Source organism: Schistocerca piceifrons, chromosome 4 (genome assembly GCF_021461385.2).
Source record: "Schistocerca piceifrons isolate TAMUIC-IGC-003096 chromosome 4, iqSchPice1.1, whole genome shotgun sequence".
NCBI lineage: Eukaryota > Metazoa > Arthropoda > Insecta > Orthoptera > Acrididae > Schistocerca > Schistocerca piceifrons.
The window spans coordinates 387,911,196-387,936,167 of record NC_060141.1 but is presented as its reverse complement, the minus strand read 5'-3'; the positions used below and the strand labels follow the sequence as shown (position 1 = coordinate 387,936,167).

The window sequence follows — 24,972 nt, the reverse complement described above, 5'->3', positions numbered from 1 at the left end:
ACTTAAACCTTACTAACCTAAGGACATCACACAACACCCAGTCATCACGAGGCAGGGAAAATCCCTGACCCCGCCGGGAATCGAACCCGGGAACCCGGGCGCGGGAAGCGACAACGCTACCGCACGACCACGAGCTGCGGACGAACGACTTCATTTACCAATAGCGTGGGACACCGCCACACTGTCATATGGAAGTGCGGAAATTTTTAAATCAAACGCTTAGTGAACGATGGGTCGGTCGCCCTGGACCAAGTGATTCAACCTTACATTACTGGCCTCCATGGTCACTGGACCTGATTGTATGTGATTATTTCTTGCGCGGGTTTATGTGCCTCCGTTACCAACAACAATGAATGAACTGAGACATCGCATAACAGCAGCTGTGGAAGATGTAACTCAAGGCATACTCGCTGCAGTGTGGGAACAATTTGAATACAGCAGTGACATAGGCCATCTCAAGGGGGGGCATATTGAACACCTATGAAAATGTAGGAAAATTTTTTTTTGAGTTTCCCGTTCATCAAAAAACAAAATTTATTTTATATATTTATTAGTTTCAGAAATATATACGTGCAAAATCTGATGACTGTTTTTGATACATCCTGAACAGTATTTTTATAGTGCCGATAGCGCATTGGGTTAAAACCTGCGAAGTATCCATTCCTCCACCCTGATCTTTCAGTAAGCGTTCGATATCTCGTTCTTAATTGTGGTTCACTGTCTAAACTGGCATGAGACATAAAATACAAAAGTTCGGAGTTCAATCCTCAGTCGGTTCAACGACATTTTTCTGCCACTGACCGCATCTTTCACTTATGGCAACGATATCTAAATGTATATAATTCAAGCTGCACTCGGTTGAGAATCGAGTAAACTGTATGTCGCTCTGTAGACGGGTAAATCAGTTCACCGGTCAGAGAGTGGTTCATCCCTAGTAAAGCACTGCGGTGTTCAAATCAGCTTTCATGTTTAGAATGGTTCTACCTCGACTGGCGAAATTGACGAGACGCTCGGCAGCGAGCGGGAAGGTGTCTTCAGATAAGCGCGTATTACTTTTACTGAACGATACATCTTGGCGGCTTTGTCCACTTATCAAGCAAGGCGATGCAAAGGTTAGCACACTGGATTCGCTTTCGAATTCTGGAGGACGACGGTTTAATTCCCCGTGCGGCAATAGAGGTTTATGTTTTCTGTGATTCCCCTAAAATCGCTTAAGGCAAATGCCGAGATCGTTGGCGTGACAAGGGCAGGGTCGATCTCCTCCGCCATCCTGTCATAATCAGAACTTGTCCTCCGCCTCTGATGACACCGCCGTCGATGATACGCTAAATTCCAGGCTTCCTTCCTTATTCCTTGTACACATCAAAATCAACTATTCTTATAGGAAAAGGAATTTTTTGTTTATGTATTTTCAGTTTAGGCAACATTTTTCATACAGCCAGCAATAGTTATAACAGTACAGAGTTACCATCAAACCTTGAGCTAAAGTAAAATAACAGACTAAGCTTAGCTTTGCGAATAAAACATATATTAAGAATATTACTTTAGGTTCAAATCTATTCCTTCAGTGTTTTCATATGGAGTATCTTATTCAGCATAGTTTGAGTCTGTATATACATAACTCCGGTCGAACTGGCGGCAGAAGGCCAAACGGTATAGTTCGACCGCCGTGTCATCCTTAGCCTATAGGCGCCACTGGGTGTGGATATGGAGGGGCATGTGGTCACGTGACCACTTTCCCAGTCGTTTCAGTCCTCAATTAAGCTCACAATGACTGAGTGCACCCCTCTTGCCAACAGCGCTCGACTGACCTCGACGATCACCCATCCAAGTGCTAGCCAAGCCCTACAGCGCTTAGCTTTGGTGATCTGACGGGAACCGGTGTTATCACTGCGACAAGGCTGTTGGCACATATACATATACCCTTTAGTAATTTACATATTATAAAAAGGTATAGGAAAAGGATCTAAAGTGGGAGGGTGAAGAATGAAGGATGAGATGTTTATTAGGACCAGTGGTACCACATCAAATATTTCAAATCGCCCCGTTTCAAACTACAGATCTACGGAGAACAAAATTAGTTGCACCACCGATTCCTACATCTCTGTGACTTGTTGGTCGGGCCAGCATTCTGCGATAAGAATGAAGAACTTACAGCAGCATTCTCAGGAATATTGTTTACCTTACTTATAAGGACGTTCTCTTTGTTCCCTTTTAACAGCTTTCTGTATGCTGCTTTAATATTCTCTTTCACATTCGTGTCTCTGCCCGACACGTAATGTTTCCAGATAGTATTTCGAGTGCAGCACATGTAGTTTAAACTGAAGCAGAGCAAGCCTGTTGTTTTCATCAGCTTTGTAAGGTCACCGGATAAAACAGGCTAATACCTTATAACACCGCCCCCAGTCTCAGATCGGCGAGGACGCTCATTCATGGTTAGAATACCATAGAGCTACCAAAATGTACGGACGTTGATTGCTACATTTCACCGTCTGTCAAAAATAGTGCCAGAAATTTCGATTAAGAGCGAGCTATTTAGCGGGTATTTCGCTGTACCATAGTGTGGCTGTGTGTTCATCAGACCACGCGTGGGGGGTATCTAAAAAAAATGGTTCAAATGGCTCTCAGCACTATGGGACTTAACATCTATGGTCACCAGTCCCCTAAAACTTAGAACTACTTAAACCTAACTAACCTAAGGACAGCACACAACACCCAGTCATCACAAGGCAGAGAAAATCCCTGACCCCGCCGGGAATCGAACCCGGGAACCCGGGCGTGGGAAGCGAGAACGCTACCGCACGACCACGAGCTGCGGACAGGAGGGGGGGGGGGGGTATCTACAGGATATCCGTCACGAAGATGAAGAAGAAAAGGTAACTCTTCCTTACCGTCTAGGTCCAAATAGTTCAAATGGCTCTGAGCACTATGGGACTTAACATCTGTGGTCATCAGTCCCCTAGAACTTAGAACTACTTAAACCTAACTAACCTAAGGACACCACATACATCCATGCCCGAGGCAGGATTCGAACCTGCGACCGTAGCGGTCACGCGGTTCCAGACTGACGCGCCTAGAACCGCTTGGCCACACGGGCCGGCACCGTCTAGGTCTTTAGGCTTTCCCGGCAAGCCGATGTCATCTTGCAAAATCGGGTTTTATGGCAGTAATCCGCACCGTACTTGCACGATATTTCGATCGCCTAATCCCCCGATCTTCATCATGTGCTTCTTGAGTCTAAGGGAGCACATGATGGAGATTACGAGTTGTTGTTGTTGCTGTGGTCTTCAGTCCTGAGACTGGTTTGATGCAGCTCTCCGTGCTACTCTATACTGTGCAAGATTCTTCATCTCCCAGTACCTACTGCAGCCTACATCCTTCTGAATCTGCTTGGTGTATTCATCTCTTGGTCCCCCTCTACAATTTTTACCCTCCACGCTGCCCTCCAGTGCCAAATTGGTGATCCCTTGATGCCTCAAAACATGTCCTACCAACCGATCCCTTCTTCTAGTCAAGTTGTACCACAAACTCCTCTTCTCCCCAATTCTGTTCAATACCTCCTCATTAGTTACGTGATCTACCCGTCTAATCTTCAACATTCTTCTGTAGCACCACATTTAGAAAGCTTCTATTCTCTTCTTGTCCAAACTATTTATCGTCCATGTTTCACTTACATACATGGCTGCACTCCATACAAATACTTTCAGAAACGACTTCCTGACACTTAAATCAATACTCGATGTTAACAAATTTCTCGTCTTCAGAAACGCTTTCCTTGCCATTGCCAGTCTACATTTTATATCTTCTCTACTTCGACCGTCATCAGTTATTTTGCTCCCCAAATAGCAAAACTCTTTACTACTTTAAGTGTCTCATTTCCTAATCTAATTCCCTCAGCATCACCCGATTTAATTCGACTACATTCCATTATCCTCGTTTTGCTTTTGTTGATGTTCATCTTATATCCTCCTTTCAAGACACTGTCCATTCCGTTCAACTGCTCTTCCAAGTCCTTTGCTGTCTCTGACAGAATTACAATGTCATCGGCGAACCTCAAAGTTTTTATTTCTTCTCCATGGATTTTAATACCTACTCCGAACTTTTCTTTTGTTTCCTCTACTGCTTGCACAACATACAGATTGAATAGCATCGGGGAGAGGCTACAACCCTGTCTCACTCCCTTTCCAACCACTGCTTCCCTTTCATGTCCCTCGACTCTTATAACTGCAATCTGGTTTCTGTACAAATTGTAAATAGCCTTTCGCTCCCTGTATTTTACCCCTGCCACCTTCAGAATTTGAAAGAGAGTATTCCAGTCAACATTGTCAAACGCTTTCTCTAAGTCTAGAAATGCTAGAAATGTAGGTTTGCGTTTCCTTAATCTAGCTTCTAAGATAAGTCGTAAGGTCAGTATTGCCTCACGTGTTCCAACATTTCTACGGAATCCAAACTGATCTTCCCCGAGGTCAGCTCCTACCAGTTTTTCCATTCGTCTGTAAAGAATTCGCGTTAGTATTTTGCAGCAGTGACTTATAAAACTGATAGTTCGGTAATTTTCACATCTGTCAACACCTGCTTTCTCTGGCATTGGAATTCCCAAAGAAAGCAGGTGTTGACAGATGTGAAAATTACCGAACTATCAGTTTAATAAGTCACAGCAGTCGAAATATCGTGCAAGAAGGAGCACCTAATAAAGACTGCGAGTTACGCGATCGCAATATCGTGCAAGTACGACGCGGATTACAGATAGTAAACCCCATTTTCCTAGATGACGTTCTGGTTGATGTTCACGACAACTTGAATGAGTGGGCCCAACTCATGGTACGAAAAACACCCCAAAGCACCCTTGCTCTGAACTACTCCTTCCACACACTGCTGGCTAAACGCCTCACTGGACTGTGGGCCATTTAGTGCTTTGTATCATTTGAAAAGAGACAAAATCACGACTCGTCCGACTACACTACATGCCTCCAGTCAGTTACTGTCCAGCTTCTATATTGGCTCATTGAAGACGTGCAGCTTTGCGTGCCGCTGTGAACAATGGCCGTTTGCGAATTACCCGACTTCATATGAACATTGCGTGCAGCGCCCTTAGCCACGTTTGCTCGGAAACTGGTTGAAATACGCTGTTGCAGAGGCAACGGAAAAAGCATGCGAAGTCCAGAAGAACGCGAAATCCCGAAGATTGGCTAAAATTTACAGACGCGCGAAATTTGGCACGGACTTCAATGCGAGATGCCTTTAATAGGTTCCACAACGAAACATTGTCTCGCAATTTGGTAGAAAATCCGAAGAAATTCTGGTCGTATGTAAAGTACACAAGCGGCAAGACGCAGTCAATACCTTTACTGCGCAGTGCCGATGGTACTGTTACCGACGACTGTGCCGCTAAAGCGGAGTTATTGAACGCAGTTTTCCAAAATTCCTTCACCAGGGAAGACGAATGGAATATTCCAGAATTTGAAACACGAACAGCTACTAGCATGAGTTTCTTAGAAGTAGATACTTTATGGGTTGCGAAGCAACTGAAATCGCTTGATACGGGCAAGTCTTCAGGTCCAGATTGTATCCGATTAGATTCCTTTCAGATTGCGCTGATACAATAGCTCCCTACTTAGCAATCATATACAACCACTCGCTCACCGATAGATCTGTACCTACAGATTGGAAAATTGTGCAGGTCGCACCAGTGTTTAAGAAGGGTAGTAGGAGTAATTCATCGAACTACAGACCTATATCATTGACGTCGGTTTGCAGTAGGGTTTTGGATCATATACTGTATTCAAACATTATGAATCACCTCGAATGGAATGATCTATTGATACGTAATCAGCATGGTTTCAGAGAACATCGTTCTTGTGCAACGCAGCTAGCTCTTTATTCGCATGAAGTAATGGCCGCTATAGACAGAGGATCTCAAGTTCATTCCGTATTTCTAGATTTCTGGAAAGCTTTTTACACCGTTCCTCACAAGCGACTTCTAATCAAGCTGCGGGCCTATGGGGTATCGTCTCAGTTGTGCGACTGGATTCGTGATTTCCTGTCAGGAAGGTCGCAGTTCGTAGTAATAGACGGCAAATCATTGAGTAAAAGTGAAGTGATATCAGGTGTTCCCCAGGGAAGCGTCCTGGGACCTCTGCTGTTCCTGATCTATATAAATGACCTGTGTGACAATCTGAGCAGTTCTTTAGGTTGTTCGCAGATGATGCTGTAATTAACCATCTAGTAAGGTCATCCGAAGACCAGTATCAGTTGCAAAGCGATTTAGAAAAGATTGCTGCATGGTGTGGCAGGCGGCAGTTGACGCTAAATAACGAAAAGTGTGAGGTGATCCACATGAGTTCCAAAAGAAATCTGTTGCAATTCGATTACTCGATAAGTAGTACAATTCTCAAGGCTGTCAATTCAACTAAATACCTGGGTGTTAAAATTATGAACAACTTCAGTTGGAAAGACCACATAGATAATATTGTAGGGAAGACGAGACAAAGGTTGCGTTTCATTGGCAGGACACTTAGAAGATGCAACAAGTCCACTAAAGAGACAGCTTACACTAAACTCATTTGTCCTCTGTTAGAATATTGCTGCGCGCTGTGGGATCCTTACCAGGTGGGATTGACGGAGGACATCGAAAGGGTGCAAAAAAGAGCAGCTCGTTTAGTATTATCACATAATAGGAGAGAGAGTGTGGCAGATATGATACGCGAGTTGGGATGGAAGTCATTAAAGCAAAGACGTTTTTCATCGCGGCGAGATCTATTTACGAAATTTCAGTCACCAGCTTTCTCTTCCGAATGCGAAAATATTTTGTTGAGCCCAGCCTACATAGGTGGGAATGATCATCAAAATAAAATAAGAGAAATCAGAGCTCGAACAGAAAGGTTTAGGTGTTCGTTTTTCCCGCGCGCTGTTCGGGAGTGGAATGGTAGAGAGATAGTATGATTGTGGTTCGATGAACCCTCTGCCAAGCACTTAAATGGCACTTTAATGTGAATTGCAGAGTAATCATGTAGATGTAGATGTAGATACTACACGCGCAAACAAAGTAGACACTCGGCGCGGTATCTGATGGGAGCGACAGTAAAGGCATTTCCTATTTACAGTCGCTCCCATCAGCCACCGCGCGGAGTGTCAACTTTGTTTGCGAGAACAATACTTGCATTCTTTGTCAACAACAAGCGCAGTCGGGTTTGAAACCGATTGTCGTCGACGATGTCCTGACACTCGTATCCGGTATGCCAGACGTTGTTCGAATCCGCACGTGTTCCACACGGCAGCTTCGAACTGGTTTTCGGGTGAAATCACCAAAATCCACAATCTTGTAAAGAATGAATTCTAGACGGTTCACAGACATACGATGGATACATCTTTAATACATTGGGGTTGCGCCTACGCAACAGCAAAAGGTAAATAAATAACTGCGAAGTTTTGTTTAGCGACTTCCCCGTAGTCGGCGAACTCTGCCACTTACCAGATGAAGAGAGAGAAAAAAAAAATGTTGTACTCAAAGTGAGAAATTAAATTAAAACTATTCTGAACTTTATGAAAGTGTTCACTTGTACAGTACAAATAATACTTCTTATGTAAGAGCATTATCATTTCTTATCGTGTTGTAAGTATTCATTTTAAATAACCTTGTGTTTGACGGGGCCCTAAACCTTAACCTTCCTTCTTTTTTTCACAGCAAATAAAACAAGGTAATGCGTGTGCTTCTTGGAGAGTTGTGTTGTGATTTTTAGTGTGAAGACTGATTTGATACTGCTCTTCACTTTACTCTAACCAGTGTGTAATTACTACAACCTACATCCATTTGAACCTGCTGCTGTAGTAGTTAAACCTTGGCCTTCCTTTTCAGTTTTGATACACACACAAACACACACACACACACACACACACTCACTCACTCACTCACTCACTTCCCTCTGTTACCAAACGGCCTATTTTTTATGCTTAAGGACGTTCCCATCAACCGATCATTTCGTTTATTCAAGTTGTGCCACAGATTTCTTTTCTTTTCGAATCGGTGCATCTTCATTCGTTATCCGATCTAGTCATCAAATCACCACCATTCTTCTGTAGCACCACATTCCAGAAGGTTTTATTATTTTGTTATTTCCACTGTTTAAAGACTGCATTTTGCTTTAATATGAGACTACACGCCACAAAAAATGGTTCAAATGGCTCTGAGCACTATGGGACTTAAAATCTGTGGTCATCAGTCCCCTAGAACTTAGAACTACTTAAACCTAACTAACCTAAGGACGTCACACACATCCATGCCGAGGCAGGATTCGAACCTGCGACGTAGCAGTCGCGCGGTTCCGGACTGAGCGCCTAGAACCGCGAGACCACCGCGGCCGGCTCTACACGCCACACAAGCAGGTTCAGGACAGACTAACTAACGCTTATATCTGTATTCGACCATTTTATGTCAATGTGTTTGTCATTTTCAGGAAAGATTTTATTGCTATTGCCACTCTTCGTTTTCTGCCTTCTGTCATCGTCTGTTATTTTGCTGCCCAAACAACAAAAATCGTTTACGACCTTTAATGTGTCATTTCCTAATCTAATTCCTACAGTATCACACGATGTAATTCAGCTACAGTTGGTACTCTAGTTTTGATTTTATTGATATTTATATTATAATCTCTTTGCATGACGTTAACCAGTTGCTTCAGTTGATCTTCCAAGTCTTTTGCCGTCTTTAACAGAACTGCAGTGTTAATGAACTTCGATTTCCTATCCAGATTTTCCATTGTTTCCACTCCCTTCACTTGTTCTGTGTATTTTATCCCTGTTGAGTTCAGAGTTTCGCAGAGTAGATTTCAGTTAACATTGTTAAATTTTTTTGTCTACAAATGCTATAAATGTAATTTCTTTCCTTTGTATAGTTGTTCTATATATAACCTTCGGCTTGCCCTTCTTTGCTTAGTACTGGCTTGCCTTTGAGCTCTTGATGTTCATAAATCTGCTTCTCTTTTCACCAAGTATTTCCTTGGCGTTTTTATATGCTGCATTTATATTCTCTTTGGCCATGTACGTTTCTATAGTTTTGCATTTCTTTTCTACCCATTCCTTCATTGTCATTCTGCAGCTCTCTCAATCTCATGTTGGGTTGACATTATTTCGTTTCGCATCCTTCATTTGCTGTACTTTTGTTTATCGGTTGTTCTTGTATTTGATATCTCGTGTGTTAGCCAAGGACTTCCTCTGGGCTTTGCCTTTCGGGCATGTCGTTCTTCTACCGCTTACACAAAGTTTCATTTTTAACGAACAAAAGTTCCCATTTAGTTTTGCTAAACAGCTCGTATTATAGTTCCAGAAGTAGCTGTCCAGATGCTGGAAGCATTTTGTCGACATAACGCTACGAGACATCTCAGGGGCAATCCTGAGATACCATGAAATCGTTAGATTAGACAGGTGTGTTGAGGCTAGAGTGGCTAAATAACTAACAATAAGTTCAAAATGCAGCTGCGTTCTCTACAAGACGAACGAGTCGCTGATCATAGGAATTACGGCGTGTTCAGGAGACATGTCAGACGGAGGAACATTTGATAGCTGTAGAGCGGAGGAGACGTCTCGGACCTTCAGTACATGTGTACGAGCGTTGTCTTGTTGGAATGCTGCTCTTGGTGTGCGTCTGATAACTTGCCGCAGGCGTTGTTGAAGAGCAGCCAGTTTTGGAACAACTGGAATTGTTCATGATACCCTCATGTCATCTATCCGGTATGACGCTGTTTAATGCACTCTGGCGTGTAAAAGGCAATTTGCTGGCTATTGGCACACCACCGTCTGTGCTGAAGCTCATCGTCACAGTACTCTACTCAAAGGAATACACTGTGTGTCGGTGGCAAAGTGTGTGTGTGTGTGTGTTTGTGTGCTTGGGGGGGAAGGGCTGGCGTAAACAATGGCAAGTCAACAGTGTTCGAAAAAGCCGAATGGTGTCTTTCCGGGCACCACACTTCACTTTTACTGTGTTAATTTTAGACTGTGTACACGCAAGTAATATAGTGCGAACAGGTACAAGTTTGCCAGTTTTGATTTTTCATTTACTGTACTAACTGTTGTCTATAAAAAGACTTCAAAAAATTACTCCGTATCTCTAGTTCACGATCTGTGGAAACGTGACAACTTAAGACAACATTTATACAGCAATTTAGAAAAATTGCAACCATCAATGACAAAAGTTACCTCCAGAAACTGGACAACCTTTCCATCTGTGTTAATGCAAGCTAAAATCACAGAAAAGGAAGGAAAGATTATTGAAACTATAGAAACCCGTTACTGAAAAGATCCGCACATGTAAATATTCAAAACATTAGAATATCTTTCTGATTTCACACACTTCAGCCATCGAAGTAAATACTGAAATTTTTATCAGAAGAAGCCAATTTTCCGCACATTTCATTGTTAGGAGAGTCAATTGTATGTGTATCTTCCACACTAAGTATGGGTTCATCGTATTTGTTTGAGGTGTAAAAGCTTTTTTTTTTTTTTTTTTTTTCTACGTCTCCACAGAAGCAAAAAGAACTTGAGGCTCACTTCTTTATTATTATTGCTCAATGTAGTCTGACGCCCTAGTGTCATTTAATGGAAATACACCGTTTTCAATGTTTCTGAGCAGAATATAAAACCTCTCAGCTGGCTTTTCACTCCTCAGCAAAGACAGAAAGTTTAATACATTCAGCTTTCCATCTTGGTCCTATTGCGCCTTGGCATATAAAAAGTACGAGGTACGGAAAAAATTGAGAAAATTACGATATTCTAATTTGGAAGAGCTGTCTCGTTTCTACCAAGCTTTCCGTACAAAACTACCAAGTGATACAGTAATTTAAATCTTTACAGGTAAAACTGGTTATGAAAGACAATTAGACACACTATTAAGCAAAAAAGAGTGTTTTTTTGACAGATGTGAGCGATTGACCAGGACGGGACATTTTTGAACACTACCAAAAAATATTTCTTCACGTTGAACGTATAAACACCGATAAAGATCTGCAAAGATGTAACAATCTTCTAAGCGCGCAAAATGGCAATTGTTGAACGACTTAGGCACGTGATGCAAGCAGCGGCCCCTTTATCGCTTAGTTCAGGAACTAAAACCTGCGAAGTTGTCGCGTTGATGTATACTACAACAAGAAAGTTTGCTTAAGGTACATACTTGCACATTCGTTAATGTCGTATGGAATAATTTGATTGATTTATGTATTTTCCATCGAACCTTGATGCGAGTTTATCGCTGTAGAACATGTCAGATGATTACAGTAATAACCATATCTAAATTGTAATGATACTTACAAACGAAATCGTATGTAAACAGATACCACGAGGTTCAAGTATTTAAACGACACAGATAGTAGTAGTAGTAATGATTACACAAGCAAATTATAAGTTTTACATTCTAATAGATATAAAAAGCATTCTGTAATCAATTGATTTGCCAGTGCTACCTGTTCTTGTACGAATGCTTAAAATTAAACACATGGTACTAATTGTTACACACTATCAAAAAATTCCTCTAAAGAATAAAAAGAACCATTCATAAGATAGAAGTTTCAACTATTTTTTGAATTTAGTCTTCTCCCCAGTGACTGGTTTAACATGAAATGGAAGTTTATTTTATACTTTTGTTCTTGAATAATGTACTTCTTTCTGTACCAAGCTGAGATTTTTTATATCCTTGTGAAGATCATGTTAAGTCTTGTATCATGATCATCATATTCACTGTTTGCTTTGTAAATTGTATGATTACTGTTCACAAAGCACATATTTAAAAAAAAGTACTGAGATGGCATGGTGAGGATTCCAAGCTGTTTGTATAAGTTTCTGCAAGAGTATCTGGGGTGTACTCTATCCATATCCAGAAAACTTCTTGAGTAAATTTGCAGCAGTGCTTCAGTACTTTGATAGATATATTATCTGCAGCAGTGGAATTTTTATTTTTCATTTGCCTTATTGCCTTCTCAATCTCTTTGGCTGTAATATAGGGTACATGCATGTGACTAATTATGTTCTGCACTGCTTGTTGTAGAAGACTCATGGCTTCAACTCTAGACCCTTGACAACCAATTTGATCTGATACTGTCAAAAAATGGTTGTTGAAGGTATTGGCAATCATATCACCTTTATCTACCATGCTTCCATTATGACATACTTCGATACTGTCTGTATCTTCTGTAATTTTTCCTGTCTCCCTTTTGACCATTTCCAGATAGTTTTTATTTTATTATTTGATTTGTTAATTACAGATCTAACAAACATGCTCTAGGATTTCTTAATGACACTTTTCACAATGTTACAGTATACTTTGTAGTGCTCCCTATCCTGAGTTGTGTTAGAATTTCTGAGTGAGACATAAAGCCTTCTCTTTGTTTCACGTTATGTTTTGATTCTCTTAGTCAGTCATGAGTGATGTTAGACACAAACTGTTCGTTACACTGAAACATTCTGTAAGTATTCAGTTGGGTGCCCATAGGCATCCACAAGGCCATGGCAGGAAGGGGGGGGGGGGTCACTTTGGGCTGTCACATGGTCTCTCCCTGGGGTACAGACAGCCCTTTTATTTGTTACAGAACTCTAGGACTGACTGCTGTGGTTCTTCTAACTTGGAGGTGTAACATTGCATAGTTGGATGGAAAATACTGTAATTTTAGCAATCACTGTGGTGTTTTTTCCCCACATTCTGTTTTGTTCTCTGTATCTGAGTTACACTTTAACCAATCAATCCAAGAAATGCTGCTTTTAAAACACATTTTGTTCAACTTTAGTTTTGGAAGCCAACATTAATAAAATGACAAACATTCACTTTAGTTAAATATGAATAAGAAAAGAGATGTCTGTACAAACTATTAAAATTCATAACTATTAACCTTTTGAGATAAGAAAGTTCCTTTCAATTTTATTGCATGGGGCAAGACACATTTCCTTAAATAATGACAGTTTTAGAATCTTACTCTCTCTGGTGGTGCACATCCTTGTACATCATGTAGACTCCTGTTTGAAAAACCTACCACTACTATGTGCTTGAGATACATTTAACTACCATCACTTGAGTAAATAGAGTAAATATGCACAACTAATGCATATGCAATAGAATTGGCTAGTGAAGAATTATGAGATGGGAAGTCACTATTTAATTACATTACTGAAACTAGATTTTTCTAAAATATATCTTTATAAAATAGTCGGAATTCTTTTACTTTTGGCTAAAATGATAACTATCTTCAGAAATACCAGAAAATTTCTGCCAGTGCCAGGACTCAAACCTTTGCACAAACAGTTGGCTTACCAGGAAACTGGCTAAACTTGCCTGCAAATCAAATCCAGATCTCAAATCAGACTCCTTTCTTATGCACAAATTATCAGGTGTCACTATTTATATCTATAAGATCAACAAAGTTAGTATATAAATAGTTCATTACAGTTTAAATAAAAAAAAATAATTTTTAGTATTGCAAAGCTGCACCAGCTCCTAGAAGCTTTTTGATCAGACATGTCCTAATTGTTGCTAAATTATATTTTCATTCATTTCAAAAAGCCTCAAAGTTAGGAAGATCTAATTTATCTTTCAAATTAATGAAGACAATATTGTGCATGAATAATTAAGGACATATGAGCATACAAGTCTCCACTGAAAGTATGCACAAAGATTGACAGACAGAGGTAATGTAAATTTATATATTTAACAACTAATAAGTGTTATAGTGCCGTCTTCTTGATGCCAGCGTGTTGCTTATGGATGTTGGCTCCATGAACACTTTAAGGGATGATCCTCTAATATATGTGCTATTTTGGAGCTACTTTTTCAGGTAGAGCCCCGGCGAAGAATTAAAAAATAAGTTTTAAGAGATGGGGGGGGGGGGGGGGGATTAGAATGACTGGCTCACACTCATCTACATCTACATACATAGTCTGCAAGCCACAGTACAGTGCGTCATTTTCCATTAGTCATTTTCCTTCCTGTTCCACTCAAAAAAGAGCAAGGGAAAGATGCCTCTGTACAAGCCCTAATTTCTCTTATCATTTCTCTGTGATCCTAACTCTAAAATATGTTGGTGGCAGTAGAATCGTTCTGCAACCAACTTTGCATGCCGGGTCTCAAAAGTTTCTTAATAATGTTTCTTGAAAAACACCACCTTACCTCCAGGGATTCACATTTCAGTTCCTGAAGCATCTCTATAGTATGGGTAACAAATCTAGCAACCTGCCTCTGATTTGCCTTCAATCCTAAACACTCAAACAGTACTCAAGAATGGGTCACTCTAGGGTTCTTCACCTACACAGATGAACCATATTTTTATAGGATGCTCCCAATAAACTGAAGTCAACCAGTCACCTTCCCTACTACCATCCTTACATGCTCATTCCATTTCATATCCTTTTGCAGTGTTACACCTAGATATTTTTAATCGATGTGACTGTCTGAAGTGGCACGCTGCTAATGTTGTATTCAAACATCATGGGATTGTTTTTCCTACTCATTTACATTAACTTACATTTTTCTACATTTAGAGCTAGCTGCCATTCATTACACCAACTACAAATTTTGTGTAATTCGCCTTGTATCCTCCTACAGTCACTCAATGATGACCCATTCCCATAAACCACAGCATCATCAACAAACAGCTGTAGATTGCTGCTTACATTGTCTGCCAGATCTTTCATGTATTTAGAAAATAATAGCAGCCGTATCACACATCTCTGTGGCACTCCTGTTGATACCCTTGGATCTGATGAACGCTTGCCATCAAGGACAATGTACTGAGTCTATTACTAAAAGGTCTTCAAGCCACACACATATCTGTGAACCTGTTCCATACTCTGATATCTTCTTTAACAGTGTGCAGTGGGATACCATGTCAAAAGCTTTTTGGAAATCTAGGAATATGGAATCTGCCTGTTACCCTTCATTCATAGTTCATGTGGTATTATGTGAAAAAAGGACAAGCTGAGTTTCACATGAGCAATGCTTTCTAAAAGCATAATGATTTGCAGACTGAAGTTTTTCCTCTCAAGGAATTTATTACATTTGAACTGAGAAGGTGTTCATGAATTTTGGAGCAAACAGATGTTAAGGATATTATCATGTTAATAAGAGTAAAAAAAAAAAAAAAAATTAACTATCTGAGAAAGAATATAAGCAAAAACTCGTACACCTAATGCTTAATATCATCCGTTTCATTCCATTTTGTTATGATGCATGTTATACACTGGTTCTTATACAGCAAATGTGTTTCACTTGGGTTCCAAAAAATTTATATGTTTTTTAATGGTAATGGATGTCAAAACATTTTTGGGGTAGTTTGGTTATAATCAATAAAACATACAAATTAATGTTTTTACCGAGAGAGACAACGGGACAGTCTAGTTTGTTGTCAGTAATGATTATTGTTTTAAATATTAATAGTGTATTTAAATATCAGTAATAATCTCAGAGTCTTCACAGATGATGCTGTTATCTATAGTGAAGTACTGTCTGAAAAAATCAGTGCAAATATTTAGTCAAATCTAGGTAGGATTTCAGAATGGTGCAAAATCTGTCAACTTGCTTTAAAAATTCAGAATTGTAAAACTGCACACTCTGCAAAATGAAAAAATGTGGTGTGTATTGACTATAATATCAATGAGTCACAGTTGTAATTGTTCAGCTTGTACAATTACCTGGCTGTAACACTGCATTCCTGGCTAAGAGAAGTCAACAGATATCAAATATAAATCTTAATTTGAGGAAGAAATGTCTAAAAACGTACATTTGGACCACAGCATTGTATGGTAGTGGAACATGGACTGTGGGAAAACTGGAAGACAAGAGAATCGAAGCATTTGAGATATGGTCCTACAGATGAATGTTGAAAATTAGGTGGACTGATAAGGTAAGGAATGAGGTTCTGCGCAGAATCGGAGAGGAAAGGAATAAGTGGAAAGCACTGACTAGGAGAAGGGACATGATGATAGGACATCTGTTAAGACATCAGGGAATGACTTGCATGGTACTAGAGGGAGCTGTAGAGAACAAAAACTGTAGAAGAAGACAGAGATTGGAATACAACCAGCAAATAATAAATAATTGAGGACATAGAATACAAGTGCTACTCTGATATGAAGAAGGTGGCACAGGAGAGGAATTCATGGCAGGCTGCATCAAACCAGTCAGAAGACTGATGCTCAGTCTGCTAAGGAGATTACTTACAGATCACTTGTACAGCCATCCCAGAATACTGCTCAAGTTTATAAGATCCATACCAAATAGGACTAACAGGAAATATTAATGTATACACAGAAGTGCAGCACAAATGGTGACAGATTTCTTTGACCCATGGGAGTCTGTCTTAGAGATGCTGAAGAAATTGAACTGGGAGACTTTTAAAGATAGACGTAAACTATCCCAAGAAAGCCTACATACGAAGCTCTTAGAACTGGCTTTAAATGGCGACGTAGGAAATTACTAAATCCTGCTGGGTTTATGCTACCATAGGAATTGTGAGGATAGGATTAGATTAATTACAGCATGTGAAGAGGCATTTAAATACTCATTCCTCCCACACTCCACATGTGAGTGAAATGGGAAACACCCTGATAACTCATAGAATGGGTTGTCCTGTCTACTATGCACTTCACAGTGGTTTTCAGAGTGGAGCTGTAGATATAATGTAACAAATTTCGATGGCTGGTGGTTGTTAATTGTTAACGATGATTGTGACTTCCAGTTCGAAAAAGAGTGAGAATGGCAACAAAGAGAGAAATTCTCAATCTCATTGCCATGAAAAAAAAATGTTACAATAACAATGTCACAGGAATAAAGCTTTTTTTGATACATTGGTCTGTATTTAAGAAATGAATTTTCACTGTTAAAAATGCGAGAATTATCCAGAAAGAAAAGATATAAAGCACAGATAATATTTTGGAATGACTATATTATCCACATGATATTTACATGATCGCTACTCATGTCTCTACATTTTGATACATGTGCACTGAAGCAACTAGACAGTACTCTGCATTGCAGTTGATTTGTCTGTTTAGGTGTTATTTGTGTTGTCTTGCTGATCAGAGATCTGCTGCGTTAGAGGCTACAATTTTAGGAACTGCTGTGCATGATAGTGCTATTTATCTAGCCAAGATGATGGAATAGTTGTATGTTTACAAGTGAAAAGAAAAAATGATAACAGACTGCTCATTGAATAGTTGAGATATTTTTAAGTCTGTCAGTTTCCTGGCTTTTTCGCTTATTTAAAATAATTTCACCAGGTGATGGATTAATGTAATAATTTGCGATATAAAATTTCTGTCTTTTGTTGCTTTTTTAATTAAACTGTATTCTACCATGTTTCAGCTGCCACTCCAACGAACGACTCTTTCTGAAGGACTTAGTACAGTGCACCCCTGGTTCAAGTGGTGGTCGCCTGTCACGTTGGTTGCAGCCGGAATCATATGTAGATCCAGCACGGTGTGAGGTTCTGTATAGTCGGGATGACATGCGTTGTGGCTGGCCAGCAATTGTTACTGTACTGACCCGTGACCAATACGGGGATTTAGTACATGTTCCAAATCTTAGGGTATGTACATAATATTGTAACAGTTTCAGCAGAAATTTGTTGCAGTTCTTTAAATTGCTGAATTCTTACTTAGTGTCCAGAAACGACAGTGTTCATGTGTGTGTGTGTGTGTGTGTGTGTGTGTGTGTGTGTGTGTGTTTTTTCTACTTCTGAAGAAGGGCTTAGCATTTGTCTGTGATTCAACACCTCCTCTTTGTAATGAGAAGCACCCTTTCCATATTGTTATTCCATCCTAGATTTTCCATTTCTATAATTCATATTTTTTGCAGTCTCACATTTGGCATGGCAGCTATAGCTATCCACTATCCATCAACCCATTTTAATTGTGTGTGTTTAGGATAATTTGACAATACTGTTTATTTCTTTCTACCTTGCTCCTCATCTATAGCGGCCAATATCCTAAATATACTGTCAGACACATTAAGAAGTTTGTTTACTGTATTAACTACTTTTCCAAATCTCCCTTCTCTTGGTAAGAGTTTCCCAGGCATTTATTTCCACTCTGTTTTCCCTGTTTTATCTTTTCACTTAATTTGTAACAGTCTTCCACTGCACCACATTCCAAGTGATCATCTTCCTTGTCTTCAACATTGCCCATGTAATCTTGTTCTGCAAACAGAAAATTCTTCCTCTGTGTTTTCATCCAGTCCTGTGTCTAGAATGCTGGTATTCTCTCTTCTGTTAATCCTCGTGGTTTCATCTTTATTTTGTTCTTCATCCTTAACTTGAATTGTGTTCTCAACTACCTATTCATTTCATTTAACATTTATTATAAGTCCTCTTTACTTTCCACCAGAAGGACTTACGTACTAATGTTAGTATTAGTATGTGCGTACTTTGCTCTTTTAATAGTCCCAGATTTTCTTCTTGTTCTTCTGTTGCTTCTTCTGCATACACAAAAACATTGATGATCAACTCCAATTTGCATTACACATTTTTAGTGTGAACTAGTCATACTGGTTCTTAATTTTTATTATTGCATTTGGATTTTATAGTTGCTGTGATTTACTCACCTCTCATTGTACTTATCTCCAGTCTCTCAAGCCTTTCAAGCATTTTATTCAACTTAACATTATTTGAGGCATTTTATAAGTGAAATGAATATGAAATTCAATATATTCTGGTTGAATATGAATGAATAAAGCATGTACTGATGAAGTGCAGATGGGTCAGTTTTTTCAGAATTAGTCAGAAATATTCTGCATGGTTTGGGTATCCTGTCACAGTCCACTTATATATCTGTCAACTTATATATCACCTTATATATCTGTGTATATAGCTGCCGTGTATACAGCTGCCAGGTGAAATCATTTACCCTAGGAACTGTTCATAGAAAGAAATCTGTTGTTGAGCTATAAGACTTAAGCCATTGCATGTGCTCTGTATGACAATATTTGCTGTGTTGTAAGAAACTTGTTAACATATTGGTATTGTTATTTACATTTATCTCAACACATTTCTCTGTAGGTTGAGGTGAAAGCAGTTCCTATTGACAAAAAAGAACTAGGAAGCAGTGACCAGGGACGCAAAATGCGTCGAATTAGTCAACCTGATGCACTAACGTTTGGTGGTCATGCACATCCAACCCTTGATGTACCCTATGAGGTGACAGTGAAAGATAAGATGTGCTACTATGCCATCAGTCTGATGAAGGTACTTTCAATGTCTTTTGTTTGGTGTGAGTGTAGTAGACACATTAACAAATGAAATACCTGTCTTTATGTATGTTTCATTCTACTTTGTGTATGCTCTCTGTACAGGCATATGAAAATTACTCATTTGAAGAACTGCGGTACACATCACCTGCTGTAAAACGTTCAAGTGAGAATATGCTGGTACGCCCAAATGGTGATGGTACATATAGTGCTACTTGGACTCCAGGAAGTGTTGGTTGGTACTCAGTCCTTGTAACCATTGATGGTTATGATATGGAGGAGGTAAGGAGCACATTATGTACAAACCACTCCACTCATTAGTGTTTAGATACATGCTACTGAGTTTAAATGGTTCAAATATCCTTAAGTATTGTTACTTAATAATCATCATAGACTCACAAAGACAATTCAGACATTTGTCAGTTGCAGCTACCTAGACAGTAATGAAATAAATCTAAGATTTCTATTGTTTGATGACTATGTTTAAATTATTTCTGGTTCTTTATGACCTAGATATTAGTGTATTTTAGATCCATGCAGCAAAGATATATAGAACATTTCTAAATTTTGTTTACAAAGGATTATGACACCTACAGTGTGCCAAGTAGATGATTTCAGTAGAAACTCATATATGGCCTGTAACGATTTTGTGTTACAGGGACAAACATTGAAAACAATATGTTTCACTCCTCTCTATCTGCTGGGAGAATATTTCTAAGTGGGTGGACAGTTGTGGAAGTATAATTCTTTTGTAAATATACACTGAGAAGCTCAGTAGAATGATACTGCACTTAGAAGTTCATAACTCTGTATTTAATATGATTCTTCTGTGATTATTTCCTCATACCCAATATATGAAGTTTAAAACAGTAATTTTGTGTATAATACGTCATGAATCTTTCGTCCCAGGCCTCCGTTCTCTGGAGAAACATTTTCTGCAGTTTAAATGTAACTTAAAACCATCCATATATTTTTCCAATTTTTTACCTTTCCCTTATTTCATATATTTTTGACTGCATTCATTGTGGGTGTGGTTCATACCCATACAGAGGATGGGTTCTCTCATGTTCCACTGTCTTTCTTTCCTCATTCACAGTTATTTCTCTTCAAACAGGTAGTGGTGCTATTCCTGTGAGGTGGTAAAACTATTCAACTGGAGTGGATTTCAAACAACCTGTTAGATTCTGTATGTGTCATTGAGAGCTATATCCACCTGTTAAGCATATGTTGAATCATACCAAACATGACATGCATACACTGTGATAGAATAGCACAGTGTCGTCGCAGAAGTTTATATTGTTTCAGGTTGACTATACCCACTGTGGTGCAACCAGTTTCTGTAGGAGATTGTTGCTGGTGGAAACTTTTGACCTTCAGTTCATGCAGTGCTTCTAGAAGCAAGAGATCTAGCAAGTGTCATTCCAAGATATTTTGAGGTCTGACAGTGTTCTAATTTAACACCTGACCACACTATTTTTAATTTGCAACTAGGTTCCCAGTTTCTCAAATGAAAAGCACTCACTTGTGTCTTTGAGGGATTTGGTTTGAGATGGTTTGTGTTGTAGTATGGAAAGATGCTTGAAGGCATTTGTGAAAGGCATTTGTGAGGATGTCCTCCAGTGATTCAAAATCTTTGCTCTGTGTGGCTAGAGCAAGGTCATTGGCATACAATAAGCTCCTGTTACTGGGTGCTATGCTTTGGTCATTTATGTATATATTGAACAGAGCTGGAGCCAGCACACTTCCGTGTGGGAGGTTATTTTTCTGTAATCTCCAACAGCTTCGCTGTTCTTGGAAGTCAATGATGAACCTGCAATTCTGCAAAAGAGTGGAACGAGTCTAGTTAAACTGAAACCTGCGGTCACGTTGTAGACTCTGGCTGATAGCAGCTGGTGATTGACTGTCATAAGATGCTGATAAACTCAAAAATCTCTACATGTATAGCAGTTCTTTCTCTCCCGTCCAGTGCTTGCTGTCTGCCCCACCTGGACCCCTCCCAAACCATGCAGGCACATCTGCATCGCCTCGTAAGGCTTGTGCTAGTAGAACAGGCAGCACAGTAAGTGTGTGGAGCCCAAGAAACAGCTGTGATCAACTGAGACCCCACCCCTACCACTCAACTTCCTGAAATATCAGTCGCAAAGTAATTTTAACCAGAGTATAGTCACACTAGAGTCCCACTGTGAATGCTGCTGTCAGGCACAGGATGAGTTAATTGCTGTTTGTAAGCAGCAAGAAATTGCCCTGTCAACTGTCAACCTAGTGAAAACTGCTGGAAATTGGTGTGTTGTGTGAGCAATTGAGAAATATGGGCCATAGATACTTCAAGTACTATCCTCTCCTGTTGATACTGTCTCTGCTACAGGACATAGGGGGTATATTACCATTCATCCACCTGAGTGTGAGTGACATGTCCTGTATCATAGAGGTAAGAACCAGTGAGAACTTGAGGTATTACTCCCATTACCCTAACCAACAAGTTTGAGGTGCCACCTTCCGCTGACTGATTCTTGGCAAGTGAAATATATGACAATTAAAGGGCCTTTTCTGGAAGTGGCAACAAGGGTCGGGAAGGGTCACAGTGATCACTCAGCATGTATGCCTGGAGGCCTTGTTAGAGAGGCTATTCCGGGAACCATTGAAGGGGACAGGGTGCAGTTAACTGAGGATTGTGGCACACATTGGAACAAACACCGCCTGTCTCCTGGGCTCTGATATTGTACTTGGATCATTCTAGCAATTGGCAGAGAAGGCTGAGAAGATCCAACTTGCTCATGTAGTTTTAACATAGCTCACAATCTGCTGCATTGTCCACAGTACTATTTGTAGCCCTCTGGTTCTGAGTTGAGTAGAAGGCTTGAAACAAATACATGGAAGGTTCTGTGAAGTGCTAGGCTGTGATTCTGAGACTTGCATCATAGGGCTAAGGACTGGAAGTGCCCTCTAAATGGCTTGGGTGTGCGCTACACATCAGAGGATGCTACCCTGGCGGTTTGTGTGTTTGGGCCACAATCAAAGATTTTTTAGGCTGGGTGAGTCTTCATCCAATTCAGATAATTGTAGTTGTAGGAGATAAAATTTTTTGAAACATAATTCTTGGAAATAACAGTGGTTGCAAAAAGCAGCAGTTGTTCTTCATGCCATCCTACAGTGGTTCATGCTCAATGGCACCATCTCCAGCAGTTAGTGTGGAGTGACGGTCTGAGGATGATCAAACACTAATCAAAACCAGTCAGCTTTATTAAAATGAAAATTGTTGTATGCAATCTGAACTGTTTTTTATAACATAAAAATTTAATAATTGTAGGAGACACCAAAGTCTCCATGGAAGATTGCAAGAAATACGTTCGACAGTTGAGAGTATTAAGATCCTAGTGATCAACTACAGAAGCATTTGCAGCGAGGTGCCAGAGTTTGAAATGCCCCTAAAAAGTGCTGGACCTCACATAATGCTAGGCCAGAAAGCTGTCTAGAACCCAGTACTGATATCAGTGAGACTTTTGTGGGGAATTTAAGCATACAAGTATTTTGAAAGGGTAAGCTAATTGGAAGTGGAGGTGGTGGAAACTCAAATTCATCGAGATGGAATTGGAAGCTGCATGCGAGATTGTTTGGGCAATGAGCGGTAGGCATAAAATTATAATTGAATTGCACAATCAGACACCAGACTCATTCCTAGATGTACCTGCAAGGCTTAAAAGAAAACCTCAGTTCACTAGCATGTATACACCCAAATTCTACTGTCATCATCAGACTAAACTTAAATTGTACAACAATTACTGGGATACTCACACTTTTGTAAGTGGTGGGTATGACAAAACACCCTTTGAAACAGTATTAATACCTTCTCAGAAAGCTACCTAGAACAGATAGTTCAGAAGACAACTCATGGTGGAAGTATATTGGATCAAATTGTAACAAATAGAAGTGACCCCTTTGTGGACGCCCATGTTGTAACTGGTATCTGTGGCCATGAGGCAGTTGTAGCAGCAGTGACTACCACAGTACAAAGAGCAACTAAAACAAGTAGTAAGGTTTATAGTTTAGCAAACTAGATTTAACTCTAAACAGAAACAGGTTTATAAGAATAGTTGACCATACTCCGTATAGATATGTATGTAGTAGGAATATAATAGAGGGAAACATTCCACGTGGGAAAAATATATCTAAAAACACAGATGATGTGACTTACTGAATGAAAGTGCTGGCAGGTCGATAGACACACAAACAAACACAAACATACACATGAAATTCAAGCTTTCGCAACAAACTGTTGCCTCATCAGGAAAGAGGGAAGGAGAGAGAAAGACGAAAGGATGTGGGTTTTAAGGGAGAGGGTAAGGAGTCATTCCAATCCCGGGAGCGGAAAGACTTACCTTAGGGGGAAAAAAGGGGTATACACTCGCACACACACACATATCTATATATCCATCCGTATGTGCGGATGGATATGTGTGTGTGTGCGAGTGTATACTCCTTTTTTCCCCTTAAGGTAAGTCTTTCCGCTCCCGGGATTGGAATGACTCCTTACCCTCTCCCTTAAAACCCACATCCTTTCGTCTTTTCCTCTCCTTCCCTCTTTCCTGATGAGGCAACAGTTTGTTGCGAAAGCTTGAATTTCATGTGTATGTTTGTGTGTCTATCGACCTGCCAGCACTTTTGTTCGGTAAGTCACATCATCTTGTGTTTTTAGATATATATATGTAGTAGAATAGTTAATAGTGGGAGGGATCCTCCATGATATAAAATGACTCTCAAGAAACTTCTAAAGAAAAAGAGACTACTGCGTAATAGGTGTAAAACAAAACATAGCGTTAAAGATAGATACACTGAATGGCACACATTTGGCTGTCAAGCAGAAAGACTTTAATGACTACAGTAGTATAATATTATCAGAAGAACTCTCACAAAACTGAAAGAAATTCTGGTCATATGTAAAGGCTATTAGTGACACCAAAGTTAGTGTCCTAGTGCTCACAGATGATACAGGAACTGAAATCAAAGTAACAAAAGAAAAAAGAGAAATGCTAAACTCTCATTTTCAGATGTTCCTTTACAAAAGAAAATCCATGAGTATCGTTGCAATATAATTCTAGCACCACTGCATAAGTCGAGTGACAGAGATATTAGTGTCAGTGCCATTGAGATGCAGTTGTTTTAATGAAGTTCTGTCTGACGAAAGCTTCAAATACATTCAGTTACATCTTGACAACATTTCAAAGTATTGGAAGGATTGGTAACTTGCTTTAAATGCTCAGAAATGTAAAACTGTGCACTTCATAAAATGAAAAAAATCTAGTGCCCTATAGTTATAAATTGACTCAGTTACCTCATAAAAATATCTAGATGTAGCAGTTTACAGGACTATGAAATAGAGCAGTGACATTGACTCATACACAAGTAAAACAGATGGCAGACTTTGGTTCATTGGTAGAATATTAGGGAAATGCAATCAGACTACAAAGGAGATTGCTTATAAAACACTTGTGTGACACATTTAGGATGTTGCTCCAAGTGTGCGATAAACTAATTAAATAGAAGTAACAGGGGATATTGAACATATACAGAAAAAGACAGCACGAATGGTCACAGGTTTATTTGACCCATGGGAGATCATCATGGAGGTGCTGAAGAAACTGTACTTGCAGATGCTTGAAGATACCGGTAGACACAAATTATCCCATGAAAATCTACTTACAAAATTGCAAGAACTAACTTTAAGTGAGGGATGTAGAAATATACTACACCCTCTACATGTAGCT

At 39.6% G+C, this 24,972-nt stretch overlaps 1 protein-coding gene and 1 pseudogene across 1 annotated transcript in view; one reads left to right on the top strand and one right to left on the bottom strand.

Moving 5' to 3' along the window:
• Positions 1-1,790: 1,790 nt before the first annotated feature.
• LOC124797026 lies at positions 1,791-1,909 on the bottom strand (annotated as a pseudogene).
• Positions 1,910-18,758: 16,849 nt separating this feature from the next.
• Positions 18,759-24,972, top strand: part of LOC124795862 (E3 ubiquitin-protein ligase highwire-like) — a 327,500-nt gene continuing 321,286 nt past the window's right edge. Inside the window, exons 1-3 of the mRNA XM_047259943.1 lie at positions 18,759-18,767; positions 19,023-19,208; positions 19,316-19,492. Coding sequence (XP_047115899.1) covers positions 18,759-18,767; positions 19,023-19,208; positions 19,316-19,492 — 372 coding nt within the window. The remainder of the gene's footprint in view (positions 18,768-19,022; positions 19,209-19,315; positions 19,493-24,972) is intronic.